Raw genomic sequence first — 17,886 nt, 5'->3', positions numbered from 1 at the left:
TACTATTAACTAGAAGGATTAGCATTTTATTTAGAATATCCTTTCGTAAGGAAGTTAATTAATTAGAAATATGAAACTCATTACCATAGATTAAGGAAAAAACTAAAATTTTCTTAGAACTCATTAACATATCAATTTTTTAAACACCCAAGAATTGTACTTTTATTTTTTTGGTCGGAGGGAATTAGAATTGTAAAGTTTACTTTGTCGTTAAATCATGTTTGTGCATACCTAACTTATAGATAGATGGCTATTTGAAAAAATAGATGCGACCTTATATGACTCTCATTTATTAATTGGTGATTCAAGTACACGATTGTATATTCTAGGTAAATTTGATTAAACTAGCGAAGCTATGCAAATTGTTCTGGCAATACTAATGTCTGATTACGTTGGACAATTAACCTTTCTACCTTTTAGTCCAAATAATGTAAATATTGTGGTGCGATATTAATGTTAAAGGAAAGTGAGAGAGAGATGAGAGAATAGAATGTGTTTTAATGATGCTATTAGGTCCGAAAACTCTATTGTACTAATTTCCCTTTTAACATTAAAAAAAGGGAAGAATAATAATAAGAAGAGCTAGCTGACACATTAAAAAAAGATAATAATAATAAAAAAAAAAGGGCTAGCTCTTTTTTAATTATTATTATAATTATCTTTTTTTATGTTGAAAATTGCACCACGGTAACTTCGTCCTCGCATTCGCCGAGACGGAGCTTGATTGTAGGCCAAGTACGCCAACAGCTCTGTAAATGTAAATGAGTGATTAAAGCTCTTCATAAGTCTACACACACAAAAGCACCAGATCAGACTACGTTCAAAGCGAGGTGGAGGATCTCTTGCTGGAGAAGCAGTCTACCAAGCCTTGGTCTCTACACAGTGCTCCCCCCCTTCTCAAGAACATGGCCGATCAAACAGCGACACTTCAAAGGTACGTGATTCGTTCGTGGTAATATGTTCTTTAAGGCTCTATTTAGACCATTGATTGAGTAGCCGGTTTTTGTTTCTTCTTTCTCGATTCACTATAGGGACGACGGACAACCACCACGTCAGCAGCAACAGGAAAGCTTTGGCTTAACCAAGAGGTTTCATATTGTATTTACCTTGTTCAAGCTGCTTGCCATTGCTCATTTCAATTCGTAGCCTATCGAGGTGCTGAGCCACACGGTTCTACAGTTTTACATTATTTGCGAGGTCATCTATCTCGTAGTGCTGATCTAAGTGACCGGACCCGCGACTCCAAACAAGATATACCACTACTTGTACATCATTTTGGGGACTCTCGGTGCCGAGTTGCTTCTCTGGACGAGTCTATCTCTAATCATGTGGCTCATCGTCAATATGTGCTTGCTGGTGTTTGCTTTGGCATCGTTCGATGTGCTCGCGCGAGTTTCCGGCTGCCTTGAAGAGATTGTTCAACCGTCCGACGATGTGTCGATTTTCGAAGTTCAGTTTGATTCTTGAAGCGCACGGAATCATACTGTGTTTGTTTGTTGTGTCGATCTTGCTGTATGTCATGTTGTAATAAATTCTTCTGATTTGGAGAAGAGAGAATGTTATTATATACATATGCTGTATTTGGTGAACCTTACCTTATTACCATGGAATGTACACGTTTATTTTAAATTCCTGACAATGATAATGGTCGAGTTCGAGCTTTTATCCAGTGATTTTTTTTTTTTTTGGGTCAAAACTTTTTTGTTGCGATAACAATTTATATTTGACCCAATATTTTTGTCGTCATTAGTATAACGGCAAGATAAATGTTTATGTAACAGTCTTTGATTTATTATGAGATTGATAGTTTATTTTGGATTATAAAAAGTAAATTACAAATTATTAAAAATTATTATAAAAGTCATTAATTCAAGAATTTGTGATTAAGCTGTTATTGTTATACTAGCACAAACTGTACTGACGGCACCCAACTCTCGCGGCTCTCCATCATTGACCAATCTCCGCCCCGTCGACCGTCGAGTCGCTCAGCCGCTTTCGTGGCCTTGAGTTCAGCTGAGCTCGTCGCTTCCGCCGCAAAAGCTCCGCCTCTCGAGTGCCATTGCCGTCGATCGTCCCCCTTCGCGTCCCTTATTCAGGTATCTCTCTCTCTCTCTCTCTCTCTCTCTCTGTAGAACCAGCCAGCCTCGCAGGAATGGAACTTGGTGTTCGGCTGTAAGAGGCGTCCATGCAGGAAGGAGAATCAGCGGGAGTAGGATTAGGAATAGCGAATGGAGGAATTGAAGAAGGAAATCGAGTGGAAGTAGGAGAAGACGGCGGATTCAGAAATCGAGAAGGCGTTGGAATGGTTGGACTTGAATGACGGCGGGAGAAGCAGGCGGACGGAGGAGCCCTTCGCTCCCAATTCGCGACGTCCGAATGCTCATGGAGGGCTTCACACGCGTGCCCGGTCGTCTACTCTTCAACCCCTGTCCAATCGGAGCCACAAACTCTCCCACTCATATCCGCGCTTCTCCTTTGGAGTTCCTGGAATTCTTCTCTCTCGTTGCTCGACTATCCTTTTTTTTTTTTATCTATTTCCTTTAACTAATTCACAATGCCTGTGTGTAGTTTGTGGTTCAGAGGCATGCTTGATTCTTATGTGTTGCTAAGTCTCTTGCACCATTGCATAGCTTGCCTGAGAAGTGAAATTTGATGTCTCCTTTCTGCTGTTGGGGATAAGAGATTGTCTATGATGATTACAACATGTTTGACATGCCTGAAAAGCGTAAAGTCACGTCCTCTTTCTTTTCCGGTTTGCATTGAATGTGATAAGAAGGAACATCACTTTATGCTTGAATAAGTTGGAGGATAAAAATGCGGCTACATCGTCACAAGAAGATTAAACTTTGAAGCATAGGGTTAGCATCCTAAATGAGCTTATAGATAAAAATGAACAAGGAGGAGTTTTTGAAATATATGAAGATTGGTTTCTCGTTTTAGTGGCTGTTCTTTTGAAAGGGCTGGATAATCTAGTGATTAATTTTGTGCTGGTATAGTGTGCGTAGAGCAATATGCTGCTCAGAATGTTTGCTTTCCTAAATTGCCCAGTTTTGATCAATTACCTGAGAAGCTAAGACTTCTTGTTGAAGTTCTTCAATTATGCCTATAATGCGACGATAGATTATCTATAGGCTTCACTAGTATTTTCTGCAATTGATATTTGAGTGCTGATGCTTATCGAGTGGCAATGCTTGAAATATATACCTTGTCTACACCGGGTGTACTTGCGGTAACCGTCAGATAAACGACACTAGTGAATCTCCTTTTCGCTGTCTCCCCGTATCAGCTGTCTCATAAGATCTTTCAATTTTCAAACTTTTTACACTTTTTACTGAAAAAAAGAATGTTGAGTTCATGCTGTCATCAATTTGGTTGGCACATTAACAAAGCTATTTTGGATTTTGATACTTTTTTTTAGGCTGGAACTGTTGATACTTGTATAAGCATGTGTTTATATTTAGTGTACTAGTACTATATCTACCACTTCCTTCTGGACCTAAACATGTTTTGGTGGACGCTGATATGTTTTCTAGCTTCTTAATGTGTTGCTGAGAATTTAACTTGTCAAAAGAATGAATTGTATGAATGAATACTGCAGGACTGGGAGGAAAGGGTTAATGTTGGCATGTCCAGCACAGTGTGACAACTTCAATCGAGAAAGTGTACCGAATATGGCTATTGGCAAAATTAAAAGTAATGAGAAGGCTGACTGTGCAACTGTCGAGCAGGTAAAGTACATTTTCAGCAAAAGATTGATAAGTTGTATGCTAAGTGTCTGGTAAAATGTTCCACTTAAATTCTCCATGCTTCAGTTGTAACAACAGCCACAATAAGGTCTCTTTATACTAAGAGTAATCTGCTGCTTGGATCATCTCAAAAAATATGTCCCCTGTAAATGTATGTCCGTTTTAAAGATCTATTGGGATTTCGGTCAATTTTTTCATTGGCCACCTTCCTCTTGCTTTGTACCTCTATCCCAGGGTCAAATTTTTTGTACTTGGCATGAAGCCTGATTGGTCTTAAATTTTCCGAATTTATCATGCTTCATGGATATAGGATAACAAACACAATTACTTTTATTTATTCATCAAAAGTTAATGAAGTTGAAACGAACCCTATTGCAAGCTTAATCTGTCTCTTTGCTAAATCATTATTTCAACTTGACATAATCATAGCTGAGTAAACAGTTTGATGTGTGTATGCATTCGTTCATGTCCCCTCTTGTAAATAATGTTTCGGAAGTAAGACCACTTCTTAAAGTTATTGCAGTTACAGTGCCCCACCCCCACTCCTAAAAGTTACTGAAGCTCCAGCATCTCCTAGAAGTTCTCATGGAATTGTTTATACGGTTGTGCAGGCCATTGACCAGAGAACTTGGATGGTTCTCTTCAAGATGCTCAACCGTCAAGTATTTAATGATATAAATGGTTGCATTTCCACTGGCAAAGAAGTATCTTATCATCTACAGTGAGCATACTCTCTACTTTCTTTTTTCTGCCAATTGATTGTAGGTGGAACTTCATCACATCATTGTTATAATTTCACGATTTTACTTATGATTTGTTCATATTTTTGCTAGTACTGCATACTCTCTTGACCCTGCTGTCACTCTACTTTTATAGGAAAATGTCTATCATGCAACAAAAGCTGACGGGCAAGAATTGGCAATCAAAGTCTACAGGACTCTGGTGCTGGTGTTCAAGTAAGTGTGATAGTTTTTAGTTGTTGGCATGGCCCCTGCATGGGTGTTTGAAGGTGCAATACTGCATTTGATACCATGTTGTGACTTTATTCTTTCTAGAATTGACAATCAATATACAGATTCTGTTTGTTGCGATGGCGGTCACTGCTGGATTGTGGAGAATGTTCGCTTATTTCGTCTGGTACTTTTTTTTCTTTTCTTAGGAACTACTGTTAGTTCTTTTTCTTTATTATTTGGCCGAAAGGAGCTATTCTAGTTTGCAATGTGATTTAGCCCTAGTTAGTATAATGGCACCTGACTCGCCGCTCTGCTTCATTCACCAATCTCCGCACGTCGAGTCGCTCAGCAGCCTCTGTGGCCTGGGTTCAGTTTAGCTCATCGCTTCCGCAGCAAAAATCCGTCTCTCAAGTCCGTCGCCATTGATCATTCTCCTTCTTGTCCCTATTCAGGTAGCTCTCTCTCTCTCTCTCTGCATTCACACCGTGACCAGCCTCAGAGTTTTTCTTTTTGGAACTTGATGTTTGCCTGTAACAGGCATCCATGGTGGAAGAAAATTAATGGAAGTGGGATTAGAAATAAGGATAAGAAGGAGAAGAGGAGGAGGAGAAGGAGGCGTGGTTGTCGGATTCAGAAATTGAGAACGCTTTGGAATGGTTGGACTTGAAAGACGGTGTGTAAGCGGTGGTGGAAGGAGCCTTTGCACCCAATTCACGGCGTCCAAATGCTTACAAAGGGCTTCATATTCGTGCCTGGTAGTCCACACTTAAACCGCTGTCCAATCAGAGCCAGAAACTCTCCGGTCACATCCGCGCTATGCCTTTGGAGGTCTTAAAGTTCCTTTCTCTTGTTGCTTGACTATTCTTTTTAATTACTTAATATGACTAATTTATAATGCCTGTATGTAGTTTGTAATTTAGAGGCATGCTTGATTCTTATATGTTGCCAAGTCCCTTGGACCAATGTATAGCTTGCCTGAGGAGTGAAATTTGATGTCTCTGTCTTTTCTGGTTTGAATTGAAGGTAATGGGAAGGTAGGTTAGAACATCACTCTATGCTTGTATAAATTGGAGGAGAAAAATGTGGCAACATCGTTACGACAATATTAAATTTTGAATCATAGGGTTAGCATCCTAACTGAGCTGTGAAACGGATTGGATTTTTAATTTTTCTTCTTTGGGAAAATACTGAAAGGACTGCTTGAAGAACTTCTTGTAGATAAAAATGATCTAGGAGGAGTTTTCAAAATATACAAGGATTGGTTTCTCTTTTTAGTGTCTGTTCTTTTGAAAGGGCTGGAAAATCTTGTGATTGATTTTGTATCGATAGTGTGACCAGAGCAATATGCTGCTCAGAATGGTTGCTTTTTTAGGTTGCACAGTTTAGATCAATTACCTGAGAAGCTAAGACTTCTTATTGAAGTTCTTAAACCTTGCCTTTACTGCGACAAGAAATTTTCTATAGGCTTTACTAACATATTTTACAGGTGGCTGTATTGAGTGCTGATGCTTATCCAGTGGCAATGCTTGAAACATATACCTTGTCTGCATCAGGTCTACTTGTGGTAACAGTAAGATAAAAGACACTAGTGAATCTCCTTTCCACTGTCTCCCCATTTCAGTTGTCTACACTTTTGAGTTTCACCAGATAGAACTTCATAAAAACTTTCAATTTTCAAACTTTTTCCACTTTTCACCAAAAAAAAGATTGTTGAGTTCATGCTGTCCTCAATTTGGTTGGCACATAAACATAAGCTATTACAGATTTTGATACTTTTTTTTCTTTGGGTCAGAACTTTTGATAGTTGAATAAGCATGTGTTGATTTATAGTGCACTAGTACTATATCTACCACTTCCTTCTGCATCTAAACATGATTTGGCAGACACTGATATGTTCTCTAGCTTCTTAATGTGTTGCTGAGTATTTAACTTGTTAAAATAATGGATTTTATGATTGAATACAGCAGGAGTGGGAGGGAAGGGTGAATGTTCCATGTCCAACACAGTGACAGCTTCAGTTAGAGGAAGTGTTGGGGATATGGCTATTTACAAAATTAAAAGTAATGAGAAAGCTGACCATGCAACTGTCGAGCAGGTAAAGTACATTTTCATTCAAAAGATTGATCAATTTTATGTAAGTGTTTGGTAAAATATTGCCATTAAAATTCTCCATGCTGCTGTTGTAACAACAGCCACAATAAGGTCTCTTTATACTAAGTGTAATCTGCTGTTTGGATTTTTCTCGAGATAATATATTCCCTGTAAATATGTGTCCATTTTAAAGATCTGTGACAACATTTGTCAATTTCTTCATTGGCCTCCTTCCTCCTGCTTTGCATTTCTATCCCAGGGTCAAATCTTCTGTACTTGGCATGACTTAAATTTCAGAGTTTATTGTTCTTCATGGATATAGAAAACAAACTTCAATTACTTTTATTTGATCATCAATAGTTTTGAAGTTGAAATGAACCCTATTGGAAAGCTTAATCTGGCTCTTTGCTAAATCGGTATTTCAATCATAGCTGAGTAACTATTTGATGGGTGTATGCATTGGTTCATGTCCCCTATTGCAACAATAATATTCAGAAGTAAGACCACATTTAAAAGTTAGTGCGGTTACAGTGCCCCACCCCCAACTCCTAAAACTTACTGAAGTGATATTAGCATCTCCCAGAAGTTCTCATGGAATTGTTATGTGGTTGTGCAGGCCATTGATTAGAGGACTCGGATGGTTCTCTTCAAGATGCTCAACCATCAAGTATGTAATGATACAAATGGTTGCATTTCTACTGGCAAAGATGTATATTATTATCTGCAGTCAGCAGTGCTCGCTACTTTCTTTCTTTCTACCAATTGATTGTAGGTGGAACTTCTCCACATCATTTGTTATAATTTCACGATTTCACTAGTGATGTATACTTTTGCTACTGCTGCATAGTCACTGTAACCTTTTGTCACTCTGCCTTTTGTTAAACAAATGTCTATCACGCAACATAATCTGATGGGCAAGAATTGGCAATCAAAGTCTACAAGACTTCAGTGCTGGCGTTCGAGTAAGTGCGAGTCACGTATTGTATAAGTTTAATTTACCGGATGTGGAGATTACTTTGCACTTCCCAGCAGTAGCCTAGTTTTAGCTTAGAGTGAAGCGAGAGGGATATGTTATGTTTGTCTTGTATTGTGTCAGGGTATTGTTAATTGTATAGCAGCTTCTTCTTTCCTGTTGTTTTCTTTCCTTCTTTTTGCTAGTTATTATAAGGAAGGAGGCCTTGGTAGGAGTTGGCTATGACCTAATCGATTCCCGGTTCCGATCCACTATCGATAGTTAGATATCTTCTGTGATTTTAGTTTGATTTTTTCACGTACTTTCGGGGGTGAGAAAATGAATAGTTTTGATTTGTTGGGTTGAGAATGCTTGGCTGCCTTGGTTTGGAATTGCTATCATGAGATTAAAGGCCTATTGGTTTACTGAGGTGAGGGTCAAAGACTGGCTATGCAATCACTTAGCAGACTCTGAAATTTGCTGAACCAGGAGTTGATGAAGCATTGTTTCGGGTCTCCGAATTCTATCGCATTTGTTCGTTTTTTGGTGTTACCCAAAAGTGACGACTGTTAGGCAGGGTCATTGGCCGTGAATCCTGATAATAACCTTTTAACAGTTGGAGCCTTTGGAACCATCAAGGGACTGTGGGGTGACTTTTCGACTCAAAAATAATCATGGATCTACAAAAATAGATTATGAAAATCACAAGATTTATTACAAAACCATGAAACAAAATTTAATTTTCAAATACAATAAATTCCCGGAATTTCAAATATCAGTTGGCATGTTGTTGATCAGTTGAAAACGGTCAGAATCTCGCACAAGCAGACATGCCAAAACGAGCACTAGCAAGCACATGTTGACTACTAGCCACATAGCTAGAGACAAGCTTATCCAGGGAAGCAACTCGGAAGTGAGAGTCCCGAAACGATGTACAAGGACCGGTATATCACGTTCAGGCTTGAGGGTCCGGTCACTCGGATAAGTGCTACGAGATAAATGACTTCACAAATGACGTAAAATTGTAAAACTTTGTGGTCCAATGTCTTGGTATGTTGCGAATTGAAATACTTGATGACGAAATTTCGGTTTCGGTTGGCTGTTGGCGGGGCAACCAAATTTCACCACCGTTCGATCATTTTAGAGATCTGTTTGGCTCTGGAAATTGGCTGTGCAACATAGGGTGTGAGTCGACATCATGAGATTCTTCCTACTTGCTAGTTTAGTTTCTTTCGCCATTTACATTGCGCTTGCGAGTGTTTTTTTGCTTCTTGTCGTTGCCGCAGAGAGAGAGGCTATTTCTCTTTCCGATTCTATGAGCACATAAACGGTCATCGGCATGCGACTATTTCTTAGCCGGGTGAGCAAACACATATGTTCAGCCTAACGGATTAAAGCTATGCCCATTATTTGACTCGATTCAGATCCTACCCATACTCAACCTAAGCTCCAATAGCAATTTTTTCCCCTTATATATGGAAAATAGCATAATCAATAAAAAAATTAAATATTAAAAAAATTTAACGAACCAAGCTAGTAAAACACATCTCTTATTATTTTTACCGATGCTAGAAGTTTGATCTAATTTAGTAGAATAATTTCTGCCTGGGATGATACATATGATGTAAACTTGTACTCTTGTAAGTACATAAATATTTGAAAATACTCAAAGATTTGAAATCGTTCAAATCGATCAAGAGTTGTAACATTAAGACCGTGTTCAACACCATACACTTCGATAAATGAAGTGACTTGAATGAGTTTTGGGTTTAAAGGAGGTTATTGAATTCTGTTCCTACGCAATTTTAAGTGGTATAGGTCTATAATCCAAAGACACTTTACCTTTCTCTTTCTTGTTTAGGTCCAAATTGGACCGTCCAGGTCAACTTCCAGATATTCCCCCCAAGGGACCGCAACCAAAAGATATGACGTGGCCCGTGAATTCTCTCTCTCTTTCTTTTTTTTTTCTTTTTTAAGTTTAATAGTTATTTATTAAAAACTGGTTTAGGGATGATTTAAGCTTAATCGATCTTTCAAAGTGGTCCATCCATGCTGGATGACCATGTGTTGCCAGAAATCTTTTGCGTGATGTTTTTGCACGATTTTCTTAAATTTGAGTTTTATTCCATCTTTACACAAAGAAATATCAAAGTTTCATTATCCTGGGTGTAATTTGTGATGAGTGGACCAAAAAAAACCATGGGTCTGCCAAAATAAATAATTAAAATCAATCTCTATTTAGCTTTTTAGATGTTCCTCGGAGAGAGAAAAATGAAGAAAAGAAAAGCGTGACAAGTAGAATAGTAACATATCTAAACCTTACCTTAAATATAATCTGAGTCAAATCCATTGCGATCAAGTTTTAGTTCCTCTTTGTTTCTTACAACTCAATTTAATCAATTCATAAAATTAAAGCGACTAATCTTAAACCCAGCAAATATGAATGAAAAAATGGGTTAGTGGGTCCATTTCGTTACCTCTAGAAAAAAAAACCAATTAGGCCAAGATAAAGAATCAAATGACATTAAAATAATCGTGTACATGACATGGCAATAAGGTAAGGTTCAACAAATTCAGAACATGTATACTGTAACCTTCTCTTTTCCCAAAATCAATAGTACTTATTGCAAATGAAACACCACAACGAAGTTCATAACAAATACAGAATGATTGCAGGAGCTTTAGAAATCGAACTAAACTTGGGAAGACAACAGATCCTCGAATAGCTCAACAATCTCTCGAAAATGGTCGAAACCTTGCGTGAGTAGACCGGACAATGCCAAAGCAAACACTAGCAAGCACATATTGACGACCAGCCACATGATTAGAAACAAGCTCGTCCAGAGAAGAAACTCAGAGCCGAGAGTCCCAAAAACTATGTACAAGCACCTGTATGTCAAGTTTGGGCGTGTGGGTCCAGTCACTTTGATCAGCGCTAAGAAATAGATGACTTCGCAAATTATGTAAAATTGCATAACCGCGGGACTTAATGCGCTGGTATGCTGCAAATTGAAATACGTAATGACGAGCAACTTGAATGAGGTAAATACAATGTGAAATCTCTTGGTTGAGTCAAAACTTTCATGTTGTTGCTCATGCTGCGGTTGATCGTCGTCCCTGTGATAAATCGTGAAGAAATTAATCAGAAGAAGAAAAAAATAGATTCGAAAGAGGAAAGCAACCGGCTACTTTATCGTGCTCTTAGCAGAGAGATCTGAAGAGTGTACTCACTCGAATGAATTATGTACCTTTCCAGGGTCTCGATTTGATTCGGCATGCTTGTGGAGGAGAAGGGGAGCAGAGCAGGTGCAGAGAGAGACCAAGGAGTACTCGAAGAGCAGGAAGAGACGTTGGAGGTGCCCCGGAGGAGCTCCCCCGCTCGCTTGAACGTTTTCTGCTGATCTCGAGCTTCTTGTTGTGTGTGTCTGAGAGTCAAAGTACCTCGTTGGGCTTCCTCATCATGCATTTATAGGATAGGTTGTCCGACGCGTGAGCTAAGAGGAGATTAACGAATTCCTCAACCGTCGATGAAATAAGGGACGACGCCATTTCATCGACGGTTGAGATGAGCCCCCGTTTCATTATCGACCGATAGTGACATAAAGGCAGTTCATGGAATTTTAGGAGCAATAGGGAACAGAAGCACATCACATTGTCAACATTGTCAACAGGGAAAAGAAGCACATTACAAGGGAAAAGAAGCACATCACCGGTGATGATTATCTGCAAATCCAAGTCCGCGTCAATTATCGATGGGAGAAAAGCGTCACCTCTCTCTCTCTATACGCTCTTCAGTTTGATTCTTACATTTTGGTGCGAAAAACGTCACCAAGCACACGTCCGAAAGCACATCAACCGTTGATGATACCAACGAGCGCACCAGCCGTTGAGATTTTTTCTGATTTATTAATGAGGCAGCTGCTTCCTACTGTTTGAATGTTAACTAGTTCATGCTGCCTTTTGTGTTTAGTCCTGCTAAGTCTTAGCTATTAAAATTCTCATGTCAAAAAAAGAAAACCACGAAAACCTTTGGATAAAAGATGAAGGTAAGAGAGGTTTAAGACTTCAATAGTAATCGTTGTATTAGAGTAATTAGGGTCGAAATTCATGTAGAGTTTCAATAAAGGTCCGAGTAAAGTGGCATATTCACATATGTAAGGACTGAGGTAAGGTTTTGGGCTCTGCTTGTTTTTTGCAGAAAATGAATGTTTGAAAAATATTTTCCTAAAAATGATTGCTTATATCACTTGAAATAATTAGTCAATAGAAAATGTCTTTATTATCAACAACAATTTATGTCTAAATATTTTTGTGGATAGTGAGAATATTTTTTTTCACTCATTTTTTTAAGCAATATAATCATTTTTTAGATAACTATTTTTCAAATTATTCAGTTTTTGGCAAAACAAGCAGAGTCTTGGATATAGTATACAACTTGAACCGAAAATTTGGGAAGGTTCTGTGAACTGGGAACGCTGTGCACTAGCGATTTTCAGTTTACAAAATTCGAGATGTTGCACGTATCACGAGACGAAATTGAACACACAAATCTATCAAAATTAACACTGAGATTCGAAAATGTTGTGCCCATTTTTTCAGGAAACCAAAGAATCAACAACATTCGATTTGAAGCAAATTTTCACGGTCACGGGGCGAGTTTTCCGAAATTCCCGGATAAAAAATTATCGCTAAAAAACTTCAGGATATAGCGCGAAATTCATAAGAACCATCGCTATACGAAGAACAGTGGTCAAGTTGTATATCCCAATTCTAGCATAAGCCTCTTGATCGCCTATTCAACGAGCTTCCATTAGTCATCGTTCTCAGGCACCACCTTTCATTCACCGATCTCCGCCCGTCGAGTTGCTTAACCGCCGAAGCTCCATCAAGCTCAGCCACTTCCGTGGCGTTGAGTTCAGTTGAGCTCGTCGCTTCCGCCGCAAAGCTCCAGCTCTCCAGTCCGTTGCCGTTGATCATCTTCCTCCACGTCCCTATTCGGGTAGCTCTCTCTCTCTCCATTCGCACCATAACCAGCCTCACAGAGTTTTTCTTTTCGGTATTTGATGTTCGGCTGTGACAGGCATCTATGGAGGAAGAAGAGTCAATTTAAGTAGGATTAGAAATGAAGCATGGAGGAATTAAAGAAGGAGAAGAAGGAAGAGGAGTGGAAGTAGGAGAAGGAGAAGAAGACGAAGAGGAGGAGGAAGCGTTGTCATCGGATTTAGAAATGGAGAACGCGTTGGAATGGTTGGTGACTTGAAAGACGGTAAAGAAGCAGTTGACAGAGCCTCCGCCACCCATTCACAACGTCCGAATGCTCATGGAGGGCTTCAAACTCGTGCCCGGTCGTCCGCGGTTCAACCTCTGTCCAACCGGAGCCAGAAACTCTCCAGTCTTATCCGAGCTTTCCCTTGGAGGTCCTAAAGTTCGGCTCTCTTGTTGCTTATCTATCCTATTTATTTACTTCATCAAACTTAATCACAATGCCTGTATGTAGCTCTAATTCAGAGGCATGCTTGCTTCTTAATAATTTGCCAATTCCCTTGGACCAATCCATAGCTTGCCTGAGCATGAATTTTGATGTCTCCTTACTGTGTATGGGATTAGAGATTTTCTGTTTGGCTTTCCTGAAAAGCCTAAAGTCACGTTCTCCTTCTTTTCCGGCTTGAATTGAATGTAATAAGAAAAACGGTCATCGGCATGCTACTATTTCTTAGCCGAGTGAGCACACACATAAGTTCAGCCAAACGAATTAAAGCTATGCCCATTACTTGACTCGATTCAGACCCCACCCGTACCCAACCCAAGCTCCCCTAGCAATTTTTTCCCCTTATATATGGAAAATATCATAATCAATGAAAAGATTAAATATTAAAAAAATTTAACGAACCAAGCTAGTAAAACACATCTCTTATTATTTTTACCGATGCTAGAAGTTTGATCTAATTTAGTAGAATAATTTCCGCCTGGGATGATACATATGATGTAAACTTGTACTCTTGTAAGTACATAAATATTTGAAAATACTCAAAAGATTTGAAATCGTTCAAATCGATCAAGGGTTGTAACATTAAGACCGTGTTCAACACCATACACTTCGATAAATGAAGTGACTTGAATGAGTTTTGGGTTTAAAGGAGGTTATTGAATTCTGATCATACGCAATTTTAAGTTGTATAGGTCTATAATCCAAAGACACTTTACCGTTTTCTTTCTTGTTTAGGTCCAACTTGGACCGTCCAAGTCCAACTTCCAGATATGCCCCCAAGGTACCGCAACCAAAAGATATGACGTGGCCCGTGAATTCTCTCTTTCTCTCTTTCTTTCTTTTTTAAGTTTAATAATTATTTATAATAACAAAACTGGTTTAGGGATGATTTAAGCTTAATTAATCTTTCAAGGTTGGATGGTTTAGGGATGATACTATTCATGCTGGATGACCATGTGTTGCCATAAATATTTCAAGTGATATTTTTCCACGATTTTATCAAATTTGAGTTTTATTACTTCTTTACACTTTAAATATCAAAGTTTCATTATCGTTCATGTAATTTGTGACTAGTGACCCCAAAAAAAAAATCATGGGTCTACCAAAATAAATTATTAAAATAAATCTCTATTTAGCTTTTTAGATGTTCCTCGGAAAGAGAAAAATGAAGAAAAGAAAAGCGTGACCAAGAATAATAATATATCTACACCTTAACTTAAATATAATATGAGTCAAATCCATTTCGATCTAGTTTTAGTTGGTCTTTGTTTGTTACAACTCAATTCAATCAATTCATAAAGTTAAAGTGACTAATTTTAAACCCAGCAAATATGAATGGAAACATGGGTTAGTGGGCCCAATTGGTTACCTCTAGAAAAAAAAAACAATTAGGCCAAGATAGAGAATCAAATGACATTAAAATAATCGTGTACTTGACATGGCAATTAGGTGAGGTTCACCAAATTCAGAACGTGTATATTATAACATTCTCTTTTCCCAAAATCAATAGTACTTATTACAAATGACACACAACAACAAAGTTCATAACAAATACAGAATGATTGCTGGAGCTTCAGAAATCAAACTAAACTCGGAAAGATAGCATGTCCTTGATTAGTTCAACAATCTCTCAAAATTGGTTGAAACCTTACATGAGCAGACCGAATAAAGCCAAAGCAAATACTAGCAAGCACATATTGACGACCAGCCATATCATCAGAGATAAGCTCTTTCAGAGAAGCAACTCGGAGGCGAGAGTCCCAAAAATAATATACAAGCACTTGTATATCAAATTTGGGCGTGCGGTTCCAGTCACTTGGATCAGAGCTATAAGATAGATGGTTTCGCAAATAATGTAAAATTGCAGAACCGCTAGGCTCAGTGGCTTGGTATGTTGTGAATTGATATACGTGATGACGAGTAGCTTGAACGAGGTGAATACAATGTGGAATCTCTTGGTCGAGTCAAAACTTTCTTGTTGGTGCTGTTGCTGTGGTTGTTCGTTGTCCCTACGTTACATCGGAAGAAAAGATAGATTCGAAAGAGAAAAGGAACCAGCCGTTTTATCGCGCTCTTAGCAGAGAGATCTGAAGAGCATATTCCCATGAATGAATTACGTACCTTTCCGAAGTCGCTGCTTGATTCAGCATGCTGTGGAGAAGGGGGAGCAAGTGCAGAGAGAGCAATGAGGATTCGAAGAGCAGGAAGAGACTTTGGGGGTGCCAAGGAGAACCTCCACTCGCTTGAACGTTTTCTGATCTCGAGCTTTTGTTCTGTGTATGTGAGTGAAGTGAAGCAAAGGGGCTTGCTCGTGCATTCTATAGATAGTTCGACGCATGAACTAAAAGAGAGAGACAGAGGTGTGAAGCCATTCTTGACTTTGGAAAGGGCTGGATAATCTAGTGATTAATTTTGTACTGGTATATTGTGGGTAGAGCAATGTGCTGCTCAGAATGGTTACTTTCCGAGATTGCTCAGTTTTGATCAATTACCAGAAAAACTAAGACTTCTTATTGAAGTTCTTAAGTCCTGCCTTTAGTGCAACGGGAGACTATCTATAGGCTTCATGAGCATTTTCTACAAATGATGTATTGAATGGTATGCTTATTGAGTGCCAATGCTCGAAACATATACCTTGTCTGCACTAGGTCCACTTGCGGTATATGATACAAATCGAAGAATTGAAGAAAATTTTTTTGTATTCTGTGTATTTCAACTTATCTATTCTCCATGTATAATGTTCAATATATAGTACAAAATGTGAATAATAAAGGAAAATCTCTCCTAGGAAAATCGGATGAAATCAAGTATAATATTGATTCATTTCTCAATTACAATTTCGGATTGATTTATCGTATTGATTACAATCCGGACAGATTTGCCATATCTTCAGGCATATCTTCCAACACTCCCTCTTAAGCTGGCGGCTTATATATGTCTAAGACGCCTAGCTTGCTCAATAGATATGCGTGTTATCTTTGACATAGGGGCTTGGTAAAGATATCCATAGGTTGTTCTGTGGTTCCAATTCCTCTTGTCTCGATTATCCCTTCTTGGATCTTGTCTCGAGTGAAGTGGCAATCAACTTCTATATGCTTCGTCTTTCATGCACTATAGGATTTGCTGCAAGTTTGAGCGCTGCATTGTTGTCACAGAATAGTAGGGTCAATCCTTTAACTGTACCCCAAGATCCAAAAGTAAGCCTCGTATCCATGCTATTTCACGAACAGTTTTAGCCATGGCTCGATACTCAGCTTCGGCTGATGACAAGGATACAGTAGACTATTTCTTTGTTTTACATGAAAGCAATGATTCCCCAAGTTTAATGCATAAACCAGTGACAGACCTTCGGCTCATAGGGCAAGATGCATAATCCGTGTCGTAGTAGGCTATCATCTCCATGTTACATCTTCGAGAAAGAAGTATCCCAAGTCTTGGGCATTTCTTCAAATATTTCACAACTTTGAGAGCAGCATTCATATGAGACTGTTTTGGACTATGCATGAATTGACTGAGTGTCTATACTACATAACATATATCATGTCTAGTCATGGTGAGGTAAATAAGCTTTCCAACAAGTTTTTGATAGCTTGATGGGTCCTAGAGTAATTGATCATCTTCTAGAGATAATAAACCCGCATCATAATCAACTGTGGTCAATTTGGCATTTTGCTAAATGGGAATAACAGCTTGCGATATTCTGAAATTCTACGCATTTTTGAGATTTATGAAATGATTATCTCATCGATGCACTTTAGTTAAATCTCACTCGGAATTGATCACTCTTGAAAAGACTAACCGCTAGGGAATAGCTAGATAGGAATCAAGTACGTGGACTTAAGAACTTAGTCGTGAATCGACACTTCGACCATAAGAATTGATGAGGGAATATTTTGGGCCATTATAGACCGATCCAAGGATGGTTATGGAACAATTCGCAAATGTTGTATAATTGGATCGCGGGTGATTCCGCTTGACCATTGTACGAATTTCGAACGATCCCAAACCTAATCCGAACGATCGCGTCAATTGGAACTAGTAATTGACCCTCGCAATTACATGACAACCGAGGTCGTCATGACTCGAGTAAACTTAGATGTAGCCCGATATCCAATCGGCCACGAGTCGATATGCATAACTCCTAAAAGCCGCGTGTTAGTTTGAGACACATTAAAGTTCAATTTAATCGAATTTGACCATTACTTGGAATCCGGACTTGAAAATCGAATTTCTCGAAAGCCACGACTAATTCATTGGACGATGTCACATTTGGTGTGACCAACCTTAAGGCCACTCGGATTTGTCAGAAAAGTGAAATTTGGATTGGAAGTGGAAAATGATCATTTTGCCCCTGGGATTATTTGAACACTTTTGAAATGTTGAAGAACAATTTGGACTTTTGGTTTTCCCCCCATAGTCGAAAATCGTGGACAAGAATGCCCTTCTCCTCTTTGCTTATTCTCATTTTGCCATTAGATATTTGTTGACTTTCTTCTAGAAGCTTTAATGTGAGCCATTGGATCTTTGATGAGATTGACTAGTTAATCCTAGCCCTTGGATTGAGTCATAGTGGGGGTAGTTGACCCACTCAAGTCACTCAACTCACCATCTCTCTCTCTCTCTCTCTCTCTCTCTCTCTCTCTCTCTCTCTCTCTC

At 38.8% G+C, this 17,886-nt stretch overlaps 2 protein-coding genes across 3 annotated transcripts in view; both read left to right on the top strand.

Annotated features, from left to right (window-relative positions):
• Window positions 1-17,886, top strand: part of LOC115689161 (uncharacterized) — an 86,646-nt gene that overhangs the window by 32,453 nt on the left and 36,307 nt on the right. Inside the window, exon 1 of one of the 2 annotated variants that reach the window (XM_056317748.1) lies at window positions 2,517-2,903. The gene's annotated coding sequence lies outside the window, so the exon portion shown is untranslated. Of the gene's footprint in view, window positions 2,904-3,070; window positions 3,254-17,886 lie in introns of those variants that run through there. The other variant, XM_056317746.1, reaches the window with a different exon arrangement.
• Window positions 1-17,886, top strand: part of LOC115663202 (uncharacterized) — a 72,170-nt gene that overhangs the window by 32,712 nt on the left and 21,572 nt on the right. The window contains exons 3-4 of the mRNA XM_056317745.1: window positions 4,358-4,467; window positions 4,623-4,702. Coding sequence (XP_056173720.1) covers window positions 4,358-4,467; window positions 4,623-4,702 — 190 coding nt within the window. The remainder of the gene's footprint in view (window positions 1-4,357; window positions 4,468-4,622; window positions 4,703-17,886) is intronic.

This window comes from Syzygium oleosum, unplaced genomic scaffold (assembly GCF_021117445.2).
Source record: "Syzygium oleosum isolate NSW1041296 unplaced genomic scaffold, Sole_v2.1 Sole_v2.14, whole genome shotgun sequence".
NCBI lineage: Eukaryota > Viridiplantae > Streptophyta > Magnoliopsida > Myrtales > Myrtaceae > Syzygium > Syzygium oleosum.
Note: the sequence above shows the minus strand (reverse complement) of the source record. Positions and strands in the feature narration are given on the sequence as shown.